Raw genomic sequence first — 27,471 nt, forward strand, 5'->3', positions numbered from 1 at the left:
AGCGCGTTCACTTCGCTCACAGGACGCAGGGTTATTAACTGTTCCTAGGATCAAAAAGATCACAGCAGGTGGAAGAGCCTTTTCTTTTAAAGCTCCACAATTGTGGAATAATCTTCCTGCCTCTATTCGGGACTCGGACACAGTCTCAATGTTTAAAACTCGATTAAAGACTCATCTGTTTAGTTTGGCCTTTGATTAATTTGTTACATATTTACTACATCTCGTATCTTTTCTCCAAGGTTCACCTGGAGAGTAACACTGCAGTCGGAGCCTACAATACCAGCATCGCTGCTCCGACATGGAATGAAAGCCTGGCGTTCATCAACAGACATTTACAATGACAATATCAAAACCCAGAACTTTCATTTTTACCTTTACTTAGTCTGATTGTGTGATTTGTGTGTGGCTTGTGTATTTGTCTGTATTTTGTGTAATTTGTGTGTTAACGGGCCGCCCAATGGAGGATGGGTTCCCTTTTGAGTCTTGGTTCTCCCGAGGTTTCTTCCTATTCCCCACCATCATAGGGAGTTTTTCCTCGCCACTGTCGCCTTTGGCTTGCTCATTAGGGTTCTGGACCCATAGTATTGTTAACCTTTTAAATCCTGTAAAGCGCTTTGTGACAACATGTGTTGTGAAAAGCGCTATACAAATAAACTTTGATTTGATTTGATTTGATTTGATGTTCCAGAGACCAGCAGAGTGGGAAACTTCATCCTGAGAAGAGACGCGTTTAAGACTGAAGCTCCACCTCCTTCAGTAGAACATCACAGTGAGAGAGTCAGAGGACACGTGGAGGGGAGATACATCACCCTCATCAACTCACCCCACCTGCTTCACACTGAACTCACTCAAGAGGAACTGACTCAGAGAGTGAAAGAGTGTGTGTCTCTCTCTGCTCCTGGACCTCATGTGTTTTTACTCGTGCTCCAGTCTGAGAACTTCACACAGGAGGACCAGGACAGAATCAGAAGTGTCCTGGACTCTTATGGTCCACTGGGTCTGAAACAGTCGGTAGTGGTGACTACAGGTGAAGACCAGGACACAAGAGGATGTTTATCTACATTCATCAGAGAATGTGGAGGGAGACACCACATATGTGAGGACATACATCTAATGAAGATCAGGTTCTTCAGCTTCTGAGGAAGATAGATGAGGTGATAGAGCAGAACAGAGGACATTTGACCTGTGAAGTGACTCAAACACATACATGGGAGTTTAAGGAGCCAGGACCATCTGGGAGAGGACCAGACCAGACCACTGGACCAGCACAAGCACATGATGATGGAGGTAGGGGAAGAGGAAATAATGGAAAACTGAGATTTAAAAAAAGTAAAAATGTTTGGACTGTGTAACTTAATTTGAGCTTTATTGAGTATAAAATAATGTCTTGTATGACAATTTGTATGATAAAATTTTATTAATAGTTTCCATGTGATGTTGATCAGCTGTATTGTAATTTTCCTCTGGGAAACAAACAGATCAGAATCAGACTTTTGGCTGGTTCATGCTTCATATGTGCCTCTGAGAATCAGAAAATCTTCAATACCAAAACACTCCACACCAATATATTACACCGGTAGAGAGTACGCTGTGGGCAATTGGCTGCTGCTTCTCGCCGGTGTGTGATTCTGTAAGACTTGTACCCGTGTTAAAATTGTAAAGCGACCTTGGGTATCTTGAAAGGTGCTATATAAATTGAACATTAATTCATCTTACTGCTGGTAAATCACTTCAAACCCGTTCAGTGGTAGGAGACACCTTCATATTCTTCTCTTTCACACAGTGACTTTTCGAAATGGTCTATGCACTTTTCATCTTAAATACTTTAAACAACCGTCACTTCTATAAAGGTTATCTGTTCATGTCTTCTGTGTTAAAGGGTTCAGGAATCCTTGCCAAAGTTTGGATACCGACCATCCAAACAGTAAGTACAATGGTACCTCATGTTACAGTTTTTTGCAGATGCTAAGACACAATTTCTGAAACTATGGCTCTTTTGTTGAAACTTAACACACAGCAGCCAATGCTACACACACAACAGGAAAAACATCAGTGTTTTAGGATTTCTAAATGAGTGGAAGGCAAAGAATGTGCTTAAGTTTTAGCACAACCAGTCAATAGATAGGCTACATGGGTTAGTTATTTCAGAAATTGTGCTATAAGGACCACTTTTTGTATCTTAGCAGCTGCAAAAAACTGTAATAATTTCATTTTGAAAACATTACTTATGGATTATGGGTGAAATACTTAAAACACTACAATAGACTGCCCAGTGTGGGAGTTTAAGCTACACACAGAACCCCCCACCTCATCCACACACACACAGAAATCACTGTTATTTATATAGTATTCAGGATATGAATCCAGAAAAAGTATTGAACAAAAATATTTGAAAGAATGTGGTGTTTCAAAAATTACTGAAAATCATGGAAGACATCATACATTTGAACAAATGAACAAGTTAATCAACCATGAGCCAGTTCAGGAGTTGTTTGAGAAGACTGATAAAATTGTAAAAGAGAACAGGGGAGGTCATCTTATGTGGGAGATTTTTGAGGATGCAGTAGAGTCTTTACAGGATGAAGACAAACCTGCAATGCAGAAAGAGAAGAAAACTATACAGGATGTCAAGAGGATATCTCTTTTCAATATCCAAGAAAAAAAACTGAAAATAGCTAAGTGCTGATTTGAATAGAAACATCCATCCAGGGTTGATGAGCTATTTATGGATCATACATACAGTTGTGATCAAATTTATTCAACCCCCAATGCTGCGAAGGGTTTTATGGAATTCAGTGCACATTTGTAATTGTGTTCATAATGAAATCTTACAAGGACTTGTTAAAGAACTAAATGCAACTAAGATAGCATCAATTTTTTTTGTCATAAAGTATTAAATGGCCTTTTTGTGATTTCTTCATTGACACAATTATTCAACCCCTTTACGACTACCACTCCTAAGAACAGAGGTTCATTCCAGTGTTTTCCATCAGGTATTGAAAACATCTGTGGATATCAACGAGCAGCAATCAAGCATGATAAGCACCAATTAGGCAGATTTAAAAGGACTGTGATACTCAGCTCCTTCTAGACATCTACTGGTGTGTTTCCAAGCATGGTGAAGGCAAGAGAATGGTCCCAGAAAACAAGAGAAGAGGTTATTGCTCTTCACAAGAATGGCAATGGATATAAAAAGATTGCGAAGTTGTTAAATATTCCAAGAGACACTATCGGAAGTATCATTCGCAAGTTCAAGTTAAAGGGCACAGTGGAAATGTTACCTGGTCGTGGCAGAAAGAAGATCCTGACCGCGACTGCTGTGCGCTACCTGAAGCGTAATGTGGAGAAAAATCCCTGCGTGACTGCTAAGGAACTGAAAAAAGACCTGTCAGATGTGGGCACTGAAGTTTCAGCTCAGACAATAAGGCGCGCACTGCATAACGAAGACCTCCATGCCAGAACGCCCAGACGCACCCCCTTGCTGACTCCAAAGAACAAGAAAAGTCGACTGCAGTATGCCAAAAGTCATGTGGACAAGCCACAAAGGTTTTGGAACAGTGTACTGTGGTCAGATGAAACTAAATTAGAACTGTTTGGGACAATGGACCAGCGCTATGTTTGGAGAAGGAAGAACCAGGCTTATGAACAAAAGAACACCTTGCCTACTGTGAAGCATGGCGGGGGGTCAATTATGCTTTGGGGCTGTTTTGCTTCTAATGGTACAGGAAAGCTTCAACGTGTGCAGGGTACCATGAATTCCCTTCAGTACCAGGAGATCTTGGAGGAAAATGTGATGGAGTCAGTCACAAACCTGCGGCTTGGGCGACATTGGACCTTCCAACAGGACAATGATCCGAAGCACACATCCAAGTCCACTAGAGCATGGTTGAACATGAAAGGCTGGAACATTCTAGAGTGGCCATCGCAATCACCAGACTTAAATCCAATTGAGAACCTCTGGTGGGACCTAAAGAAGGCAGTTGCAGTGCGCAAGCCTAAGAATGTGACTGAACTGGAGGCTTTTGCCCATGAAGAATGGGCTAAGATACCCATAGGTCGCTGCAAGACACTTGTGTCAAGCTATGCTTCACGCTTGAAAGCTGTCATAACTGGAAAAGGATGTTGTACTAAGTACTAAAAAATAATGTCACTAGGGGGTTGAATAAAACTGAAAATGATGTGAGCACAGTAAAGACATTTGTGGTTATTCCATCATAAATATTATGTTATGTTTGTCTAATTTATAAGTGCCTCTTTGATATAATTGTAAATAAGATGACTGAAATGATCAAAATCAATGTCAAACTGGCCAAAACACTTTATTTCAGTGGGGGTTGAATAAATTTGATCACAACTGTATTTCTGACCTTATATGTAAAGTAATTCTGTGGTGCTGTGATGGGGCAGAAGCAGCAGGAGGTGGTAGTGGTGTTGTCAGAGATTTATTGTCCATAACAAGCAAATCAGAAAAAGCCAAGCAAAATAAAGGTGCAGACGTAATAACTAAAAGCAATAAACACAAGTGAAGCACTCACGGTGACAGACTCACAGGGGGCAGCACTCACAGGGGGCAACACTCACAGGGGGCAGCACTCACAGGGGGCAGCACTCACAGGGGGCAGCACTCACAGGTCAGGCTGGAGGAATATGCATTAATTCTCCGGTGACAGGCTGAAGGAGTGGTGTAGAGGGGGTGTGTCGGGAAATGGGCGTCTCCCCTGAGCTCTGACAGTGCAGAGGAACGTTCTCATCTGGATATGTGTTTGACTCATGGGGGACCTGGCGTAGTTTGTGTCTTGCGCCTCTCTCCCTGCAAGATGTTGAGGACGTGTTCTTATTTGGAACTTTGATCGCTGGGTTTCTGCTGATTGGATTAGGCGTTGCCCTGGTGTATCGGGATATTAAAAGAGTGGGGTCAGTTATTGAATGCCCACGAAAATTGCCCAACATGATTGATGCGATGGGTAGAGCTGTTGGAACACAGACTGTGACTGTAGGTAAAAGCTTGGAGTCGATTGTGGATAGTATCAATGCTCTACGCGTGAAGTTGGATCAGTTGGGAGACTCAAGGACGAACTTCTTGTTAAATTCTTCATTTTGCTTATCTGCACTGGCGCCCAAACAAAATTCTCCCTGAAGGTCGTTGACCTGGTTTCCTGCTCCTTCCCCCACACAGAGACTGTCAGAGATGGCTCTCGCCTTCTACAGCAAACTTTGACACAAAAACTGTGTGCCAGGCCTCCCTGGGCCCCAGGGAACTATATTTCGTGCCTTGTACTTGTACAATGTATGACAGTCTTTCTGACTTCTGACTTCAAACATTGACCCCCAAGCACAAACTCAAAATTAAAAGACTAAATACACACACAGAGTAACAAAACAGCTGACCATACTTAGAAGGGGTAGAATTACAAAAGAAGCTTGAACAAAACAGAAGCAAAAACAAAACATAGACATGAGTGACACAAGGGGCGAAACCAAGCATGACATGTGTTGTGTCGTAATTCAGAAGTGGCATGCACTCCATGTATTTAATTACCTTGTTCTATTTTTCCCTGTCATTTTCCGAGTTTGCTCGCCTCTTCGCCACTTCTGGCCATTCTAAAGTTTTCCTACCCTGTTGTTTCTCTATCCAGTTTTGTTTGTTATTTTGGGAAGGGTTTTTTGTTTGCTCCCTGTAGTGAATCCGTGTATCATTCGTTCATTTGATATTCAACTGAAAATCAAAATCGGAAAATCAAAAAAACAATTCATTATTTTGTTTTTCGTTTTGAAAATGAAAACAAAAAAACAAACCAGGCTTGTATTTTTCAGTTTTTTATTTGATGATCCAAACAAAAATAGCTAAATTAAAAATCGGATTCTGAGCCGAACTTGATTTAGATTTTTTAACTTGACCCATTTGTGTGCCCCGGAAGTTACTGATATGTTTATTCTTCGTGGGCTTCGTTTGTGTGGGAGTGGTCTATATTGGTATAGACAACATGACCGGACTGGAACCACATAGCCTACTACTTTAATAAAATATTTATTTGAAGGTGGTCAGACGCATGCAGAGTTTTCGTGCACGTTGCAGCAAATGGGTATCCAGTGACGATAGTGGTCCTGTGTTAATTTGTCGTTGTGTTTTGTAGTGCTCGTTTACTTTGGTCTCTGCCGTGTTTTCTGTGCCTTGTATTATTTCAGCATTCATACTTATATAAATGTGTTTTCCTTTCATAATCGCTGTGGTCCTTTATATTCCTTCGTGAGTGTTTCTGTGAAGTGTGTTCTCGGTATGCCTCGTAAGTCGCGCACTCTCCGTAGGGTGACCAGACGTCCTCTTTTTCCCGGTCATGTCCTACTTTTGAGACCTAAAAATTTCAAAATCGTCTGGGATTTTGTTCGACTGTCTCAAACAGAATACATGTACAGTGCAAAAGTGTTTACAAGCGAAAGCACGTGTGTCCGCCGGTTCTACGGCGATGAAACGAAAGTGTACGTTTACGGAGGAGTTAAAGAGAAAAAACGTTCGACACACACCATCCACCTAAATCATTCACCGATACACTGATGACCCCCCACCCAGCACAAAAGGTGTCCTCCTTTTCAGAAACCCAACTCTGGTCACCCTACTTAGAGGAGACTAGCTCTGTTAAAGTATGTGCCAGCCCTTTATCGCGATTGTGTCCAACCCACCACGTTACACAGATATTGGTATATTATTTATTTCAGTAATTCCATTCAAAAGGTGAAACTTGTATATTATACTCATTCGTTGCACGCAGACTGATATATTTAAGAAAATTTGAATATTGTGAAAAGGTTCAATATTGAAGATAATATTAAATAGCTAATGAATTAAAACTGGTCTCTCAGTCTAGTTCTGTATGCTACACAGTTATGGAGTCAAATTAGGGTCTTTAATGGGGACGAAAAAAAAATAATATCGCAAATATAAGATTAGCATTTTGCATTTTACGTTCCTAATTTGTTTCTGCAATACTTTCCCTCTTTTGCGTTTCTTTCTTTTCTTTGCGTTTCACATTTTATGTTGCTGCTTTTTTTTTGCAATACTTTCTCCCTTTTGCGTTTCTTTCTTTTGTTTGCGCGTCACTGCTTTTCTTTGCGTCTCGCATTTTACGTTCATAATTTTTTTTTGCGCTTCTCTCTTTTCTTTGCTCCGGTTTTACCCTCTGTGTGGGGGCCGGGAAAGAGGCGTGGCCAAGAGCGAAAGGCTCCATACACAGTCACGGGGAAAAAAAAACAAGTAGTTATATATTAAGTGGATCCTAAACAACAACCTACAACTCTTATTACAGGCGCTGTTCATAAAATAAGAATATTATGAAAAGCTATTGAAATAATTAGATAAAAACTCACCACCACTATTAGGTAAGAGGTAGAAATACCCATATCTGAGTTGTAGGTTGCTGGTCATCATGGGCTTAATGTAATACAACTTGTTTGGTGCTGTTCTGATGGACCGTTTAAAAGCTATTGAAATTAAAAGATAAAAACTCACCACCACTATAAGTGCATCTATTAGTGCACCAGTATAAGTTGTATTACACAAAGTGCATCCTAAATAACAATCTACAACTATATAAAAATTGTAGATTTTTATTTAGGATGCACTTTGTGTAATACAACTTGTTTGGTGGTCTTATGATGGACCATTGAAAAGATATTGAAATTATTGAAAAAAAAAACAGAGTGCCCAGTGCTCTGGGGCCTTTACTACCGCCACTTGCGTCCGTGTTAACCGTGTAAATGTAATTTGTAGACGGTGCCTTAGACGTTGTAGCGGTCACAATAGTACATTTTAAATAAAATGTTGTCTACAACTTAAAATATGTATATTCCTGGCGTAAACAAAGTTGTAGGTATTTATTTATATATATTTTTGCCAGAAATGAGAATTTGCACATTTTGGCACTTATTATTGAAGAAAAAATTCCGAATATGGGACCGTGAAACCAACTTTACCGCAGTCAAACGAAGACCACGAAGAATAAACAACTTCCGGGGCACACAAATGGGTCAAGTTAAAAAATCAAAATCAAGTTCGGCTCCGAACCCGTTTTTTTATTTTGCTATTTTTGTTTGGATCATCAAATAAAAAACTGAAAAATACAAGACTGGTTTGTTTTTTTGTTTTTATATTCAAAACGAAAAACAAAATAATGAATGGTTTTTTGATTTTCCGATTTTGATTTTCAGTTGAATATCAAATGAACGAATGATACACGGATTGTAGTGGTTTGAGAGCCAGCTACTTCCCCTGGCGTCCTCTGTTCATTTCTTTTGTTTTGTTTTTCTCGCGTTGAGTATTCTGTGATCATCTAGTTTCACTCTTTTTTTTTGAGGTTTTGTTTTTGCACTTTTCCCACATTCCTTTTGGCGGAAATTTCAGTTCACCATTTCTTTTTGTGATTGGCGTTTGGGTTCTTCTCCAGTTAAGTATTTTGCACGTTGCATGCAGGTGCACATACCAATGCATAACAGCCTGTTAGCATGGAACAAAAGAACAAGCATAATTAACACAAATGAGCAAACATTGCTCAGTGTCCTTGCAATGCGCTTCCCCATTCATCACCACAACTGAAACAAAAAATGTCTTCACATAATTACAACAAATCCATAAATCCGATGGGGTAGCATAGGGATAGTGACACACTATATTGCCAAAAGTATTCACTCACCTTCCTTGACTCACATATAAGCTTAAGTGACATCCCATTCCTAATCCATAGGGATCAATATGACGTGGGCCCACCCTTTGCAGCTAGAACAGCTTCAACTCTTCTGAGAAGGCTGTCCACAAGGTTAAGGACTGTGTTTAAGGGGATTTTTGACCATTCTTCCAGAAGCGAACTTGTGGGGTACCATTCTCCTTGCAACCCCTAAACCCAAGATTCGTCAGTCAGATTGCCAGATGGAGAAGCGCGATTCGTCACTACAGAGAACGTGCATCCACTGCTCTAGAGTTCAGTGGTGTGCTTTACACCTCTGCATCTGACGCTTTGCATTGCACTTGGTAATGCATGGCTTGGATGCAGCTGCTTGACCATGGAAACCCATTCAATGAAGCTCTCTACAATGTTCTTGAGCTAATCTGAAGGCCACATGTTTGGATGTCTGTAGTGGTTGACTACAGAAAGTCGGTGACCACTTCCTGCTATGTGCTTCAGCATCTGCTGACCCTGCTCCGTCAGTTTACGTAGCCTTACTGTCACTGTCATTACCAAACACTTCCATTTTCTTATAATACAGCTGACAGTTGACTGTGGAAAATTCAGGAGCGAGGAAATTTTATGACTGGATTTGTTGCACAGGTGGCATCCTATCACAGTTCCATGCTGGAATCCACTAAGCTTCTGAGAGTGACCCATTCTTTCACAAATGTTTGTAAAAACAGTCTGCATGCCTTTGTGCTTAATTTTATACACCTGTGGCCATGGAAGTCATTGGAACACTTGATTCCGATCATTTTGATGGGTGAGCGAATACTTTTCATCACATTAGTCCTGTTCTTCAGCAGCTTCACTGGCTCCCTGTTGAATCTCACATTGATTATAAACTTCTACTTCTCACATTTAAGGCTATCCATCACCTCGCCCCTTCATATCTCACTGAGCTCCTAAACATTAACAGACCCAGCCGCACTCTCAGATCCTCCTGGTCCATCAGTCTCACTGTTCCCCCGGCCCGTATGAGCACAATGGGGCTAAGAGCTTTCAGTCGCTTAGCTCCCCGTCTCTGGAACTCTCTTCCACCGGACATACGAAATATTGATTCCTTGGACGTTTTTAAATCATGCCTTAAGACCCAGTTTGTTGTTGTTTATGTTCTTTGCTTTGATTTTATTCTTTTATGTACGGTGACCTTGAGAGTCGTGAAAGGCGCCTATAAATAAAATGTATTATTATTATTATTATTATTATTACTTTTGGCAATATAGTGTTTCTCTCCCACAGGATTACAATGAAAAGGGAAGAGTTAAAATGGACTGTCTGTCACGTTGTGGGGGGGCCCCCTGCTGGTCACCCCTGGTTACAGGGGCAGCGGTCCTGTTTTTGGTCACGTGATGTTCGTCACTCAGGTGGGCGGGACCCGTGATCCGTTTCAGCTGAGGGTCGTTTGTTCGTCTATATATGTCTTGTCTTTGTACCAGTTGAGTGCTGGTTATTTATTCCTACATTTGGAACTATGTCACGGGTTTTTGGTTTGCGCACTTTCTATTAAACCATCCTTTCCCTGAGACTTGGCGTGATCGCTTCCTTTTTAGTTGCTCACCCTGCCCGTCACAGAATAACCAGCCACCCTTCGGAAGCCGCCAGTCTCCTTTACTTTCTCCTTCGTTCGTGGTCATGTTTCGTGGTGAGTGTTTGTCTATGTGCTGTGTGTTTGTCGTGTTTTGTCTGAAAGTGTGTTGAGTCTGTCCCCACTCGTCCCGCCATGTTTAAATGTTGTTTGTGTTGAGACCCGTAGTAACACGGCGGTGACTAGAGCTGGGGACCAGTAGACTCCGCTCTCACCCAGCGAAACTACCGGTACCACACATTACGCTCGTCCGTTGTCCGTTATCGTCTGTATGTGTGTGTGTGTGTACGTTGTAGTGTTTTGTATTAATAACGACGTGGACGTGAGCGAGTGTGTGTGTGCCGTGGTGTGTGTGTTTCGCTGGTGGTGTTTGTGTGTGTATGTAGACGGGTCCACCGATGCGTGCTGCACGCTCAACTGCATGTGACACGGGAGTCTCTCTGCTCTTTTCGCCTCGCTCACCCGATATCCCGTGGTGACGGGGGTGAGCGACTGCGAGCCAGAGAGACGCGTCGCTGTGGCCATGACGCCAGTGCAGCTCGTGGATAGCTCTCTCTCTCTCTCCAAAGATCTGCGGATCCCATGGCGAACATGGTGAGAGGGAGAGAGCTGGAGTAGGCGCGTCACGCTCTCCAGAACGCGCGCATCGGTGGGTCCTGTCCGTTTGTTTGTATTCTCTGTCTTTGCGTGTTCGTTTTGTCCTGGCGTGTAGCGTGATTTAGTTTTATGTAATTCCTCTCTTGCGCCCCTCTTCACTGTGTGTGGGGAGGGGTCCATTTGAGGTCCCGTGCCACTGGATATGGCACGGAGGGCATCTCAGGTGCGTTAGTGTTATATGTTGTGTATGTGTTTTTTGTTTTGTTATTCCCCGGAGGGGCCCCCCCAAATATGTTTTTGGGGGGGAGCTATTGGGTTCCTGAGCCAGGAAGATGGCTCAGAAGGTGCTACTCCATCAGGAGACCTGACCTTTGGGAGGGACCCCTGAGCAGGGAGGAGCCCCTGTACCACTTTGTAGGCAGAGGATGCCTGGGGTGTATGGACAGGGTGTCTCCTCATGCCAAGAAGGGGTCCCCTTCCCCCTGGGTATAAAGGGGTTCAAAGGTCAGGGCAGTGCACGTTATATGTTGTGTGTCGTCTGTGTGTGTGTGTGTGTGTGTGATGTGTTGCAGGTCGCTCCTGGTGGTGGACTGCGTTACTCCCGGACCTAGTGGGGTCTCCAGGCGGAGACCCTCCCCTTCGAGCTCGGGGTGACCAGCGTGTCCCTGATGCGCATAGCCAGGGCCCTGGTCTCTGGCGCTCCTGGGTTGGGTGGAGGAGTCCACCTTGAGATGAGGGGCCCCGGGAGGGGTTCACTCCCCAGGAGTCTGGGGTGACCCCTAGCGAAAAGGGCAGGGGTCAGCTCCGAGCGAAGAGGTAGGTTCGGGAGGTGGTCGGTAGAAGCCGTGGCCGCACTCCAGTGTGGCGGCCTGCACACATCCACACCTGTGACGTTTGTTGGGCCATGTGCTCCCGGTCCGCGCACAGCGGTGGGGCTTAAGCGGCCTAAGGCCGGTTAGGGCGCGAGGGCCCTGTGACCGACTGGGCCGTCAACAAGATGAAAACCATGCCCCAGTCGGTCCAGGGTCCCGCCCAGGAGGCGAGGTAACCTGTGTGTCTGTTTTTATGTTTCAGCTCCAGGACGGCAGGGAACGGGTCCCTGCCTTGTCCCCGCCCTCCCACCCCTTTGTTGTGTTTTGTGTGCTGCCGCTGTGAGCCGCACATCCGGAGGGGAGTGCGGCTTTGGTGGGGGGGGGGGGGGGGTCTGTCACATTGTGGGGGGGGGCCTGCCGGTCGCCCCCCGGTTACAGCGGCAGCTGTCCTGTTTTTGGTCACGTGATGTTCGTCCCTCAGGTGGGCGGGACCCGTGATCCGTTTCACCTGAGGGTCGTTTGTTCGTCTATATGTCTTGTCTTTGTACCAGTTGACTGCTGGTTATTATTTCCTACATTTGGAACTATGTCACAGGTTTTTGGTTTGCGCACTTTCTATTAAACCATCGCTTGGTGTGATCGCTTCCTTTTTAGTTGCTCACCCTGCCCGTCACAATGTCACTATTTATTGAACCACTACAGAGGAAGAAACTGAAAAAGGGGAGTAGTCTGGGTCCAGCATATTCATATGTAGTAGGAACAGATAAGTAAGGAACAGTCACTATAGTGACTCAACAACACATTGCATTTTGTGTACTTATACACGAATACTAGGAACAACTGTGTTCAATACGAGAGGACGGGGATACAAATACGAAGGCGTGGCAAAGAACTTCTGACAAGCACATGAGAATAGAAAACAAAGACACGTGGAAAGACCAAAACAAGGAAGAAAGCCAATTACATGAACATGATACATTGTTCAGCACCACAGAGAACATATAGCTATCGGCAGTAGTGGTGACAGTAACATAAACAGTAGTTTATTAACATTGATTAAGTTTGCTTACATTGCTGAAATCATCCTGAACTATAGTGAATGCCTCAAATAACATTTGTGTCTCCTAATGTTTTTTTTCCTATTGTGAGCCAAGTAGAAGTTTTGATTAAGTTCTGAATTTGGTAGCTAATACTTTAAAATGTGGAAGCAATTTTGTTGATCATTTTTAATAATGAGAGCCTTCTGAATAGTTTGACACCAAGATTGTGGTGGTGATAAAACCAAGGGCTAGTATAAAATGTTTTGTTTTTGGTCACGTGATGTTCGTCCCTCGGGTGGGCGGGACCCGTGATCCGTTTCAGCTGAGGGTCGTTTGTTCGTCTATATATGTCTTGTCTTTGTACCAGTTGACTGCTGGTTATTTATTCCTACATTTGGAACTATGTCACGGGTTTTTGGTTTGCGCACTTTCTATTAAACCATCCTTTCCCTGAGACTTGGCGTGATCGCTTCCTTTTTAGTTGCTCACCCTGCCCGTCACAGAATAACCAGCCACCCTTCGGAAGCCGCCAGTCTCCTTTACTTTCTCCTTCGTTCGTGGTCATGTTTCGTGGTGAGTGTTTGTCTATGTGCTGTGTGTTTGTCGTGTTTTGTCTGAAAGTGTGTTGAGTCTGTCCCCACTCGTCCCGCCATGTTTAAATGTTGTTTGTGTTGAGACCCGTAGTAACACGGCGGTGACTAGAGCTGGGGACCAGTAGACTCCGCTCTCACCCAGCGAAACTACCGGTACCACACATTACGCTCGTCCGTTGTCCGTTATCGTCTGTATGTGTGTGTGTGTGTACGTTGTAGTGTTTTGTATTAATAACGACGTGGACGTGAGCGAGTGTGTGTGTGCCGTGGTGTGTGTGTTTCGCTGGTGGTGTTTGTGTGTGTATGTAGACGGGTCCACCGATGCGTGCTGCACGCTCAACTGCATGTGACACGGGAGTCTCTCTGCTCTTTTCGCCTCGCTCACCCGATATCCCGTGGTGACGGGGGTGAGCGACTGCGAGCCAGAGAGACGCGTCGCTGTGGCCATGACGCCAGTGCAGCTCGTGGATAGCTCTCTCTCTCTCTCTCCAAAGATCTGCGGATCCCATGGCGAACATGGTGAGAGGGAGAGAGCTGGAGTAGGCGCGTCACGCTCTCCAGAACGCGCGCATCGGTGGGTCCTGTCCGTTTGTTTGTATTCTCTGTCTTTGCGTGTTCGTTTTGTCCTGGCGTGTAGCGTGATTTAGTTTTATGTAATTCCTCTCTTGCGCCCCTCTTCACTGTGTGTGGGGAGGGGTCCATTTGAGGTCCCGTGCCACTGGATATGGCACGGAGGGCATCTCAGGTGCGTTAGTGTTATATGTTGTGTATGTGTTTTTTGTTTTGTTATTCCCCGGAGGGGCCCCCCCAAATATGTTTTTGGGGGGGAGCTATTGGGTTCCTGAGCCAGGAAGATGGCTCAGAAGGTGCTACTCCATCAGGAGACCTGACCTTTGGGAGGGACCCCTGAGCAGGGAGGAGCCCCTGTACCACTTTGTAGGCAGAGGATGCCTGGGGTGTATGGACAGGGTGTCTCCTCATGCCAAGAAGGGGTCCCCTTCCCCCTGGGTATAAAGGGGTTCAAAGGTCAGGGCAGTGCACGTTATATGTTGTGTGTCGTCTGTGTGTGTGTGTGTGTGTGTGATGTGTTGCAGGTCGCTCCTGGTGGTGGACTGCGTTACTCCCGGACCTAGTGGGGTCTCCAGGCGGAGACCCTCCCCTTCGAGCTCGGGGTGACCAGCGTGTCCCTGATGCGCATAGCCAGGGCCCTGGTCTCTGGCGCTCCTGGGTTGGGTGGAGGAGTCCACCTTGAGATGAGGGGCCCCGGGAGGGGTTCACTCCCCAGGAGTCTGGGGTGACCCCTAGCGAAAAGGGCAGGGGTCAGCTCCGAGCGAAGAGGTAGGTTCGGGAGGTGGTCGGTAGAAGCCGTGGCCGCACTCCAGTGTGGCGGCCTGCACACATCCACACCTGTGACGTTTGTTGGGCCATGTGCTCCCGGTCCGCACACAGCGGTGGGGCTTAAGCGGCCTAAGGCCGGTTAGGGCGCGAGGGCCCTGTGACCGACTGGGCCGTCAACAAGATGAAAACCATGCCCCAGTCGGTCCAGGGTCCCGCCCAGGAGGCGAGGTAACCTGTGTGTCTGTTTTTATGTTTCAGCTCCAGGACGGCAGGGAACGGGTCCCTGCCTTGTCCCCGCCCTCCCACCCCTTTGTTGTGTTTTGTGTGCTGCCGCTGTGAGCCGCACATCCGGAGGGGAGTGCGGCTTTGGTGGGGGGGGGGGGGGGGTCTGTCACATTGTGGGGGGGGGCCTGCCGGTCGCCCCCCGGTTACAGCGGCAGCTGTCCTGTTTTTGGTCACGTGATGTTCGTCCCTCAGGTGGGCGGGACCCGTGATCCGTTTCACCTGAGGGTCGTTTGTTCGTCTATATGTCTTGTCTTTGTACCAGTTGACTGCTGGTTATTATTTCCTACATTTGGAACTATGTCACAGGTTTTTGGTTTGCGCACTTTCTATTAAACCATCGCTTGGTGTGATCGCTTCCTTTTTAGTTGCTCACCCTGCCCGTCACAATGTCACTATTTATTGAACCACTACAGAGGAAGAAACTGAAAAAGGGGAGTAGTCTGGGTCCAGCATATTCATATGTAGTAGGAACAGATAAGTAAGGAACAGTCACTATAGTGACTCAACAACACATTGCATTTTGTGTACTTATACACGAATACTAGGAACAACTGTGTTCAATACGAGAGGACGGGGATACAAATACGAAGGCGTGGCAAAGAACTTCTGACAAGCACATGAGAATAGAAAACAAAGACACGTGGAAAGACCAAAACAAGGAAGAAAGCCAATTACATGAACATGATACATTGTTCAGCACCACAGAGAACATATAGCTATCGGCAGTAGTGGTGACAGTAACATAAACAGTAGTTTATTAACATTGATTAAGTTTGCTTACATTGCTGAAATCATCCTGAACTATAGTGAATGCCTCAAATAACATTTGTGTCTCCTAATGTTTTTTTTCCTATTGTGAGCCAAGTAGAAGTTTTGATTAAGTTCTGAATTTGGTAGCTAATACTTTAAAATGTGGAAGCAATTTTGTTGATCATTTTTAATAATGAGAGCCTTCTGAATAGTTTGACACCAAGATTGTGGTGGTGATAAAACCAAGGGCTAGTATAAAATGTTTTGCAGATTATGCAAATTAGCAAAAAAAATCTAAGTGGGCAGAGCTAAAGGGTTCTTGAGGCTTTTTTGTTTGACTTGAGCCAAGGAGTGCACTTGAAATGGAATTTTGTTTCTAGGACCTACAGTGTGGGAAATATGGACCAAAACGCTGTCTATATTTCCCTTATTGTACATTGTACTTTTTGCCAAGTTTGGTATTCCTGGGCCTTACGGTCTAGGCTGCAGTAGGCATTTTACAGCCTGAAAAATAAGAAGAAGGTTTCTCACACTGTGTACTGGATGGAACAGTCTTGAAGTGGTGCGCAGTGGCTTCTTTTGAGGTGTGGTGATACTGTTCAAGGTTCACCAGGTTTGAAAGCAGCAAAATAGAAAAACAACATTATTAAAACTGCTGTAGAATTTTGCAGAATGCAGAATTTTTAAGGTATGAACTTCTAAATTTTTACTGAAGGAAAAGCTATGTGCTTAGTGTCATGATTGCCTTCTTAGCATTGCATCATGTCTTCATTTTTGCTTTAATGACAAACTATTGATCCCACGAGTGGGAAATTCAGTTTCCCCAGGACCCCATTGTAAAGCACCGAGAACCTAGAGTGGCCACACGTCAAGAGATCAGGTATAGTGTTAGTAATTGTGATGGTGTGGTATGATCAGGTATAGTGTTAGAACCTAGAGTGGCCATGCATCAGGGCGCCGCCGTACAGATTAGGGAGAAACATAGTGAGAAACATTAGGAGCAGACAAAAAATATGACCACAGATTATTCTCGCGAACAGGAAAACAGTCTGTGTGCATGCAGAAATCCCCATAGCACAAACAAGCATTGATAACACAGACAGTCAAGCAGTAAGAGGCATGATTCATTCAGATACCAAACATAATCAACCCTAACATACACTCTACAACCCCAATGATAATCAACCCCAACATACATTCTACAACCCCAACGATAATCAACCCCAACATACACTCTACAACCCCAACCATAATCAACCCCAACATACACTCTACAACCCCAACGATAATCAACCTCAACATACACTCTACAACCCCAACGATAATCAACCCCAACATACACTCTACAACCCCAACCATAATCAACCCCAACATACACTCTACAACCTCAACGATAATCAAGCCTAACATACACTCTACAACCCCAACAATAATCAAGCCAACATACACTCTGTCAAACTTCACGGTGGAAGGCGAGAGCCATCTCTGACAGTCTCTGTGTGGGAGTAAGAGCAGGTAACCAAGACGACAACCTTCTGGGAGAATTTTGTTTGGGTGCCAATGTAGATAAGCGAGAAGAAGAAATTAGCAAGGAGCTCGTCCTTGAGCGTTTGAGCACACAAACTCCCCTTAAGTCTGCGGTCTCCCAACTGATTCAACTTCACGCGTAGAGCATTGATTCCATCCATGATCAACTCCAGCTTTTTAACAGTCACAGTCTGTGTTCCGACAGCTCTACCCACCGCATCAATCATGTTGGGCAATTTTCGTGGGCATTCAATAACTTGAATGTTATTGAATATTATTATATTATTAAAGGCACTCCTCTAACAAACCTCAAAACAAAGAGTGAAACTAGATGATCACAGAATACTCAACGCGAGAAAAACAAAACAAAAGAAACAAACAGAGGACACCAGGGGAAGTAGCTGGCTCTCAAACCACTACAGGGAGCAAACAAAAAACCCTTCCCAAAATAACAAACAAAACTGGATAGAGAAACAACAGGGTAGGAAAACTTTAGAATGGCCAGAAGAGGCGAGCAAACTCGGAAAATGACAGGGAAAAATAGAACAAGGTAATTAAATACATGGAGTGCATGCCACTTCTGAATTACGACACAACACATGTCATGCTTGGTTTCGCCCCTTGTGTCACTCATGTCTATGTTTTGTTTTTGCTTCTGTTTTGTTCAAGCTTCTTTTGTAATTCTACCCCTTCTAAGTATGGTCAGCTGTTTTGTTACTCTGTGTGTGTATTTAGTCTTTTAATTTTGAGTTTGTGCTTGGGGGTCAATGTTTGAAGTCAGAAGTCAGAAAGACTGTCATACATTGTACAAGTACAAGGCACGAAATATAGTTCCCTGGGGCCCAGGGAGGCCTGGCACACAGTTTTTGTGTCAAAGTTTGCTGTAGAAGGCGAGAGCCATCTCTGACAGTCTCTGTGTGGGGGAAGGAGCAGGAAACCAGGTCAACGACCTTCAGGGAGAATTTTGTTTGGGCGCCAGTGCAGATAAGCAAAATGAAGAATTTAACAAGAAGTTCGTCCTTGAGTCTCCCAACTGATCCAACTTCACGCGTAGAGCATTGATACTATCCACAATCGACTCCAAGCTTTTACCTACAGTCACAGTCTGTGTTCCAACAGCTCTACCCATCGCATCAATCATGTTGGGCAATTTTCGTGGGCATTCAATAACTGACCCCACTCTTTTAATATCCCGATACACCAGGGCAACGCCTAATCCAATCAGCAGAAACCCAGCGATCAAAGTTCCAAATAAGAACACGTCCTCAACATCTTGCAGGGAGAGAGGCGCAAGACACAAACTACGCCAGGTCCCCCATGAGTCAAACACATATCCAGATGAGAACGTTCCTCTGCACTGTCAGAGCTCAGGGGAGACGCCCATTTCCCGACACACCCCCTCTACACCACTCCTTCAGCCTGTCACCGGAGAATTAATGCATATTCCTCCAGCCTGACCTGTGAGTGCTGCCCCCTGTGAGTGCTGCCCCCTGTGAGTGCTGCCCCCTGTGAGTGTTGCCCCCTGTGAGTGCTGCCCCCTGTGAGTCTGTCACCGTGAGTGCTTCACTTGTGTTTATTGCTTTTAGTTATTACGTCTGCACCTTTATTTTGCTTGGCTTTTTCTGATTTGCTTGTTATGGACAATAAATCTCTGACAACACCACTACCACCTCCTGCTGCTTCTGCCCCATCACAGCACCACAGAATTACTTTACATATAAGGTCAGAAATACAGTTGTGATCAAATTTATTCAACCCCCACTGAAATAAAGTGTTTTGGCCAGTTTGACATTGATTTTGATCATTTCAGTCATCTTATTTACAATTATATCAAAGAGGCACTTATAAATTAGACAAACATAACATAATATTTATGATGGAATAACCACAAATGTCTTTACTGTGCTCACATCATTTTCAGTTTTATTCAACCCCCTAGTGACATTATTTTTTAGTACTTAGTACAACATCCTTTTCCAGTTATGACAGCTTTCAAGCGTGAAGCATAGCTTGACACAAGTGTCTTGCAGCGACCTATGGGTATCTTAGCCCATTCTTCATGGGCAAAAGCCTCCAGTTCAGTCACATTCTTAGGCTTGCGCACTGCAACTGCCTTCTTTAGGTCCCACCAGAGGTTCTCAATTGGATTTAAGTCTGGTGATTGCGATGGCCACTCTAGAATGTTCCAGCCTTTCATGTTCAACCATGCTCTAGTGGACTTGGATGTGTGCTTCGGATCATTGTCCTGTTGGAAGGTCCAATGTCGCCCAAGCCGCAGGTTTGTGACTGACTCCATCACATTTTCCTCCAAGATCTCCTGGTACTGAAGGGAATTCATGGTACCCTGCACACGTTGAAGCTTTCCTGTACCATTAGAAGCAAAACAGCCCCAAAGCATAATTGACCCCCCGCCATGCTTCACAGTAGGCAAGGTGTTCTTTTGTTCATAAGCCTGGTTCTTCCTTCTCCAAACATAGCGCTGGTCCATTGTCCCAAACAGTTCTAATTTAGTTTCATCTGACCACAGTACACTGTTCCAAAACCTTTGTGGCTTGTCCACATGACTTTTGGCATACTGCAGTCGACTTTTCTTGTTCTTTGGAGTCAGCAAGGGGGTGCGTCTGGGCGTTCTGGCATGGAGGTCTTCGTTATGCAGTGCGCGCCTTATTGTCTGAGCTGAAACTTCAGTGCCCACATCTGACAGGTCTTTTTTCAGTTCCTTAGCAGTCACGCGGGGATTTTTCTCCACATTACGCTTCAGGTAGCGCACAGCAGTCGCGGTCAGGATCTTCTTTCTGCCACGACCAGGTAACGTTTCCACTGTGCCCTTTAACTTGAACTTGCGAATGATACTTCCGTTAGTGTCTCTTGGAATATTTAACAACTTCGCAATCTTTTTATATCCATTGCCATTCTTGTGAAGAGCAATAACCTCTTCTCTTGTCTTCTGGGACCATTCTCTTGACTTCACCATGCTTGGAAACACACCAGTAGATGTCTAGAATGAGCTGAGTATCACAGTCCTTTTAAATCTGCCTAATTGGTGCTTATCATGCTTGATTGCTGCTCGTTGACATCCACAGATGTTTTCAATACCTGATGGAAATCACTGGAATGAACCTCTGTTCTTAGGAGTGGTAGTCGTAAAGGGGTTGAATAATTGTGTCAATGAAGAAATCACAAAAAGGCCATTTAATACTTTATGACAAAAAAAATTGATGCTATCTTAGTTGCATTTAGTTCTTTAACAAGTCCTTGTAAGATTTCATTATGAACACAATTACAAATGTGCACTGAATTCCATAAAACCCTTCGCAGCATTGGGGGTTGAATAAATTTGATCACAACTGTATACATATATATATATGTAACGCTGGGGTGCAGTATGAAGGACGAGACAAGGATCCTTGCTTTGGCAGCCAACGTCACTGCTTTATTCGGCACGTTTATATATATATATATATATATATATATATATATATATATATATATATATATATATATTCTTAGAGATTCTTAAAGTCTTGTCTTAGTACCCTGATGTTGCTCTTCAAATTTTTACCAAGAAAATGGATATATATATTTTATATATATATAAAATTAATATCTTGTTTTGCATTTTGAGTATATTTGTTCTAATTGTGTATTATATTGAGGTTTTCGTTTGTAATAAATATATTTAGCAAATTCTTTTAATCAGAATCTCACAAATCCCTGTAATCATATAAGACCTGGGTTCTGGTATTGATCGGACAGTGTCTATGGTCTTTAAGCCTATATGGTCTTGAATCAAAGCAGACACAAACATGTGTTTATGCTTCTGACACAGATCCACCACCCTCACTGCAGAAGAGGAGGACAAGTTTAACCCCACCTCCCTACAGTAAGTTACACTACAGTCATGTTACTTGGAGTGTTGATTACCTGGAGTGTTGAACACATTACTGCCATATGTTTGCATGTTCTGTCTGTTCATTAATGTACAGTGTTATTTTAGTGTTCAGCACCACTGAGTGTCTGCAGCTCTTGGCAAGATGGTGACACAGTAACATAAACAGTTACAGTGATGTCACGAGGCAGAAGCAGCAGGAGGCGAGGGTGGTCATGGCACGTCTCTAGTGTCCATGTTACTAAGAAAACCAAACAGTCCTCAAAGCCAAAGACACACTAGTGCTGCAATAACAACTCAGAGTGCAACAAGCACTAAATAGTCACACACTCGGAGAGCAGCGATATGAACAAACACTTTCAGTCCTGACACACTTGATGGCTCTTGCAAGGCTGACCTGAGGAACACACAGCACAGGACGACGGGACCTGCTGATATTTACAGGGAGGAGGGAAAGATACTTCAGGCTTCAGGCACACCAGATACGAAAGCTGCACTGTCAAGTAGATCTGTTGAAAACAGACAAACATCATTATTAACAGAGCTTTTCATGTAAAATAACACTGTGGATTCAAGTGTCTGTAATGGTCTGTTTCTGTTCCAGATGTAGCATAATGTGCATTCCCAGTACATGATTCTCCCAGACCGTTACCATCATTATAGTTTAGTCTTGGGTTAGAGATGGGGACAATAAGTGACAGAACATTTATAGATAAAGGACAGATAGAAGACTGTAGATAGATAGAAGACTGTTAGAGACATGGAACTGTAAGAGACAGGGGGCTGTTGGAGAAAGAGGAACTGTTCAGATTGTTGAAGCAGAAGTTGCTCTACATGTCTCTGAGATTAGTGTGAACATGATCCAGTGTGTTTGTGTCTGGTTGAGCATCATATATGCTGATATCATTTTAGAAATACATGTAAATTATGTAAATGTGGCATAATTAGGTTCTCCTGCCTGATGTTGGCTATGTTGTGTAGCAGTTTGCAAAACTAAGAACTAGAAAATGAAATAAAATTTCAGTTTTATAGTAAAGTACATATAAATGCTGCTAACTGAACTGACATTGATGAAACAGATTTCAACACTGTTTTTGTGAACCTGTGTTTCTTGTGATCAGTGTTGAAACTGGTTCTTTGTGGGAGTGATGGAGCAGATTAATGTTTGTTTGATGTTTTCTTCTTTCAATGTCTGAGAGGCTGAACGTGGTTCTGTGTGGGAGTGACGCAGCAGTGAAGACCTCCATATCAGACCTCATACTGGGACAGAGAGAGCAGAGTCCAGATCCCAGATCAGTGTGTGTGAGGGAGGGAGAGGTGTGTGGACACCAGCTCACCCTGGTGGAGATGCCAGCTCTCTACAACACTCAGCTCTCAGAAGAGGAAGTGATGCGTAAGACTCTCCACTGTGTCTCTCTCTGTGATCCTGGAGTCCACGCTTTCATCTTCATCATTCCAGGGCTTCACTTCACTGATGAAGACAAAAGAGAAATGGAGAAGATTGAGAGAATCTTCAGTTCAAGAGTTAATAAACATACCATAGTCCTCATCACACAATCCCATAAGAAAAAACACTTATTGGATGCAAATGTTAAGAGATTAGAGTCTTATGGAAGAACATACCACTTCTGCAGCTCCCAGACAAAACCATCAGAGGTGATTGAGTGGGTCAACCAGCTCCTCACAGAAAATGAAGGAGGACAGTTCACCAAAGACATGTATGTGGACGCACAGATAGAGACACAGCTGAAGTACCAGAAGGAAAATGAAGCTCTGAAACAGGAAAACTGTGATCTCAGAAGTAAACATGCAAAACAAACACAAGGTAAACAGTATTTATTTTATTTATTTGACTTGAGTGGATGTGGTGCATTATTCACACATCACTTCTACATTGTGTCTTTTAACTTCCTGTTTGTGCATTAGTTGCTATTAGGAAACTGAAAATGGGATCAATGTGGGAACATTCAAGTATTTCCTACAAGGAGCTGATGGTTTAAAACTACAACATCCATCTACTGTTTCCAGCTGTGTAGACATGTAGTTTCAGCCACAGACGCTCTGCCTTCATGAGTCTGATCTCTATAGTCTGATATGTATAGTGCCAGTTATAAAGCATTATATTATCCTCATCTTTACTGCACTATGCATCTTATCTAAACTCATTAGTGTTAATGTAATGTGCGAGGGATGCTTAATGTATTTATCATGTATTTAATACGCAAATGTATTAATTCACAAGTGCTGCGCAGTTAGTGCACAAGCAAACATTAAACATTAAATGGAGTTTGACTCAAACAGGATAAGACAAGAACGGTCACAACATTGACACATAAATATACCTTAAAATGAATGAGACCCAAGTGTTCTGCATGACGTTGACAAGACGAGACACAGGTGAGACAGATGAACACACGCACATGGAACCACACCCACTAATGGACACAACCAGACGTAGAGCCCACCTACACCCTCCTGGAGGAAGCAGACAGGCTGTATGGTGATCGTTAGTCTCTCACAAAATCTGCATTTAAATGTCACCAGCTGTAGGCTGTCATAACATTTAAAGCATCTGCTTGTATTGCATGTTTTTTTTTCCTTTCATATAAGAACATTATGGGTAGTAGGCCTACATCATTATTGTAATCATAGTTTAGAACAATACTGCAAACGTTCCCATATGTGACGATACGGGGTGAGCGAAGGACGAGACACCGGATCCTTGCTGGAGACGTCACTTTAATATGTAAACACAGAGATTGCGCAATAGCGCACGAAAAACATACAACGCTTACACAGAAACGTGTAGACTCTAGACAACGACGAGCACAGGACACTGCGCGAACGCACATTAAATAGACAAACCACATTAGCCCCACGTGATGACGAGACTAGGCACAGGTGAGACGGATAATCACTAGACGTAACCACCACCACGAATATCCACAGACGCAGACAATGACACGCGGACTACGTGAACACACGCCCAAAGGGGAGGGGCCGGGGTCCTCAACGTGACACCATAAAGTTCATTTCAACAGAGAATAAAAAAATTGCTATTGTAATGTTAGACTGGCACTAGATTCACCCACAACCTCCTCAGTGAAAATGGTGTAAAAACAAATGCAGTAAAATGGAGCTAAAGTGACTAAAAACATTTACACTTCTATTTCTGAAGATGTTTAATAATATTACAGTATTGTGTTATTATTAAATATTCCATAAATACCTGGAGGGTTTTCTTACCAAAGCTAAATATTCATGACATGTTTGTTTAGGAAAAGTTCGCAGATAAACGAGAGGAACCAGGTGAAGTCCGTATTGTTCTGCTGGGGAAGACTGGAGTTGGGAAGAGTGCTACAGGAAACACCATCCTGGGGAGAGAAGATGTATTCAAAGAAGATTTACGCAGCAGATCAGTTACTACTGTGTGTCGGAAAGAGTCCACTGAAATACAAGGAAAACAGGTCTCTGTGATTGACACTCCAGGACTGTTTGACACCAGTATTCCTAATGTGGAGATACAGAAGGAGATTGTTAAATGTGTCACCATGGTAGCACCAGGACCTCACGTCTTCCTGTTGGTGATTTCACTGGGGCGTTTCACACAAGAGGAGATGGAAGCCGTGAAGATGATTCAAGAACTGTTTGGAGAAGAATCCAGAAAATACACCATGTTGGTGTTCACTAGAGGAGATGATCTGAGAAACAAGACCATTGAAGAGTATGTTGAACATTCTGAACAAGCCATTAAGGACCTCATAAATAAATGTAGTAAAAGTTACCATGTATTCAATAACAGAAATCCCAATGACCGTAAACAGGTTACTGATCTCCTGAGAAAGGTCAACTTCATTGTGAATATGAATGGAGGGAGCTGCTACACTAATGAGATGTTCCAGCAGACAGAGAAAGTTCTGAAAGAGGAACAGGAGAGAATACTGAAGGAGAGAGAAGAGGAGATAGAGAGAGAGAAAGAAGAGATGAGAACAAGACATGAAGCTGAAATGGAGAAAATGAAGAGAATAATGGAAGAAGAACGAAAAGAACAAGAGAGTGAAAAGAGAAGAAGAGAGAAGGAATTGAAGGACAGAGAAGAAGAAATCAGAAGAGAGATGGCAGAACGAGAACGATTAGAAAGAGAACAGTACAACAAGAGAAGAGAGGAGGACGAAAGAATGGTGAAAGAATCGAGAGAACAAATAAACAGAGAAAGAGAGGAGAATAGAAAACAGTGGGAGATACAGAGAGAGAAAGATCAAAGATGGAGAGATCAGGAGGAGGAGGAGAGAAGGAGGAGAGAACAAAACTGGAAGGAGAAACAGAGAAAAGAGAAAGAGAAGTTTGAGAAGGACAAAGCAGACATGATACAGAAACATAGAGATCATGAACAGAAACTGCAGCAGGAGTATGAACAGAAGACCTTAGAGGAGGAGAAGAGGAGAGCAGAGTTAGAGGAGAAAATCAGACATGCAGAGGAGAGTAAAAAGAAGGAACTGCTGGAACTCCAACAGGTTCAGAAAAGAGAGAGTGAGAGAAGGATGAAGGAGGAGGAGAAGAGGAGAGAAGAGCAGGAAAATATGTGGAGACAAACACTGGAGTCTAAGGAGAAACAGTGGAGATCAGAGCAACATATGAGACAACAGCAGTATGAACAAGAGAAACAACTGGAGATGAAGAGAAGAGACATGGAGGAGAAAATGAGGAAACAGAATGAAGAGGAAGAAAAGAAAAGAATAGAGGATGAAGCCAGTGAAAAGATAAAACAACTGCAGAGACACATGGAACACCAGAGAGAAACAGAAGCAAAACAAAGAGAAAAAAAATACAAAAGAGAATTGAAGCAAAGATTAAAAATTCAGAAAGAGACTTTTCAGAAAGAGGAAGAAGAAAGAGAAAGAGCTCGTAAAGAGGAAGAAGAGAGGAAGATGACTTGTATGAGAGAGATACATGAACAGGAAAAGAAGAGACTGTGTGAGGAGACAGAACAGGCAGCAAGACAACAAGCTGAGAAAGAATTCTGTGTCCGACTAGAGGAGAAAATCAAAGAGGCAAAAACTGTGGGACATAAGGAAGGATACAGTAAAGGACAGAAAGTAGGACATAAGGAGGGACATGAAAAGGGACGTAGTAAGGGGTTCAAGGAAGGATCTGACTCAGTAGAATCTCAGAGGACCAAACTTGGTAAAGGCATTGATGCAGCTGTTAAGGCTCTATGGGACAATTATATGAAGGACAAATCATAATAATAATAAAAATAATAAAACACAAGTAATAAGGAAGGACCGTTAGAATTAAACAGTGTAAATGATGTTCAGTAAGAACTTCAGAATAATACTCAGAACTCAGGAGATGTGAGATCATGAGGAAAATTAATGTTTAAGGGGGAAATGGATGGAGCTTGATCAAATATCAAGACCATTGATAAAAGGAAAAATAATGTGGGTTAATATGTGTGGTTGAAATTCTGAAACCCTTAAATGGTAAGAACAATAAAAGTCAGAAGCAGTTGGGTAATATAATAGAGTAAAATCACACACGGTGTCCACGAGGTGAACATGAGGTGATTAACTAAATGTGATTGGACAATACATGAAATAGTTAACACTGATTTGACAGATGTATATTGGCCCCTCCCCTCGCATGCCCCCTCCACGCTCAGCATCCTCGTGATGGCATGATGGGCTGAGTGCCCCCGTGGCCACTTCCATGTTGAGACTAGGAGACCAGCTGGTGTCTCCAGTGTGGATCAGAGTGAGGTTACCATAGGAACATCAGGGACCCAGAGTGGGCCGATGACGTGTTAGAGGAAAGACAATACAATTATAAGGCCTACTGAGACATACCAGACACTGAATGGCTTCAGTGTCCTACTTACATGATTAACACATATATAGGTAAAAAGCTCTAGCTTATACATCTATCACATGACTAATATGATTAACATATACAATACACAGGCATGAAAATGGGTCAGGGGTTAAAAAGGTGAGAAGACCGGGGGGGGCGGGGCATGTGACGTCATGGGGATACGGCGACGGGGCGTTGACATGTGACGTCATGGGTATACTGCGACGGGGGGGGGGGGGGGGGGGGGGGGTTGTGGGTGGCTGCTGGTGTACGGGGATACAGCGACAGGTGATGCCAAATATTGCGGAGCTCGTAAGGCGACGTTAGTATCTCGTTCCCACGCGTTAATAAGTCGTGGCCACGCGTTATTTATTTATTTTTTACATGATGTCACCTTACGGGCTCCGTAAAATATAGTAAAATCCATAAAAAAAATTTTTTTTGACTGTCATGTCAATGGATTCAATGTAAACGCAATCCGTAAA

General features: G+C 43.5%; 1 protein-coding gene and 1 long non-coding RNA gene across 2 annotated transcripts; one reads left to right on the forward strand and one right to left on the reverse strand.

Annotated features, from left to right (window-relative positions):
* Positions 1-1,611: 1,611 nt before the first annotated feature.
* LOC143517677 (uncharacterized) lies at positions 1,612-22,859 on the reverse strand. The gene is made up of 4 exons (XR_013132014.1): positions 22,760-22,859; positions 22,474-22,607; positions 21,534-21,645; positions 1,612-2,591 (listed from the first exon to the last, which is right to left on the reverse strand). It is a non-coding gene; the product is annotated as an uncharacterized LOC143517677 (long non-coding RNA).
* On the forward strand, positions 22,822-27,126 carry LOC143517660 (uncharacterized). Its single transcript, XM_077010395.1, has 2 exons — positions 22,822-22,961; positions 24,415-27,126. Exons 1-2 carry the CDS (start codon positions 22,944-22,946, stop codon positions 26,380-26,382), a joined length of 1,986 nt encoding a protein of 661 aa, XP_076866510.1. The 5' UTR covers positions 22,822-22,943; the 3' UTR covers positions 26,383-27,126.
* Positions 27,127-27,471: the final 345 nt, after the last annotated feature.

This window comes from Brachyhypopomus gauderio, chromosome 6 (genome assembly GCF_052324685.1).
Source record: "Brachyhypopomus gauderio isolate BG-103 chromosome 6, BGAUD_0.2, whole genome shotgun sequence".
NCBI classification, from domain to species: domain Eukaryota; kingdom Metazoa; phylum Chordata; class Actinopteri; order Gymnotiformes; family Hypopomidae; genus Brachyhypopomus; species Brachyhypopomus gauderio.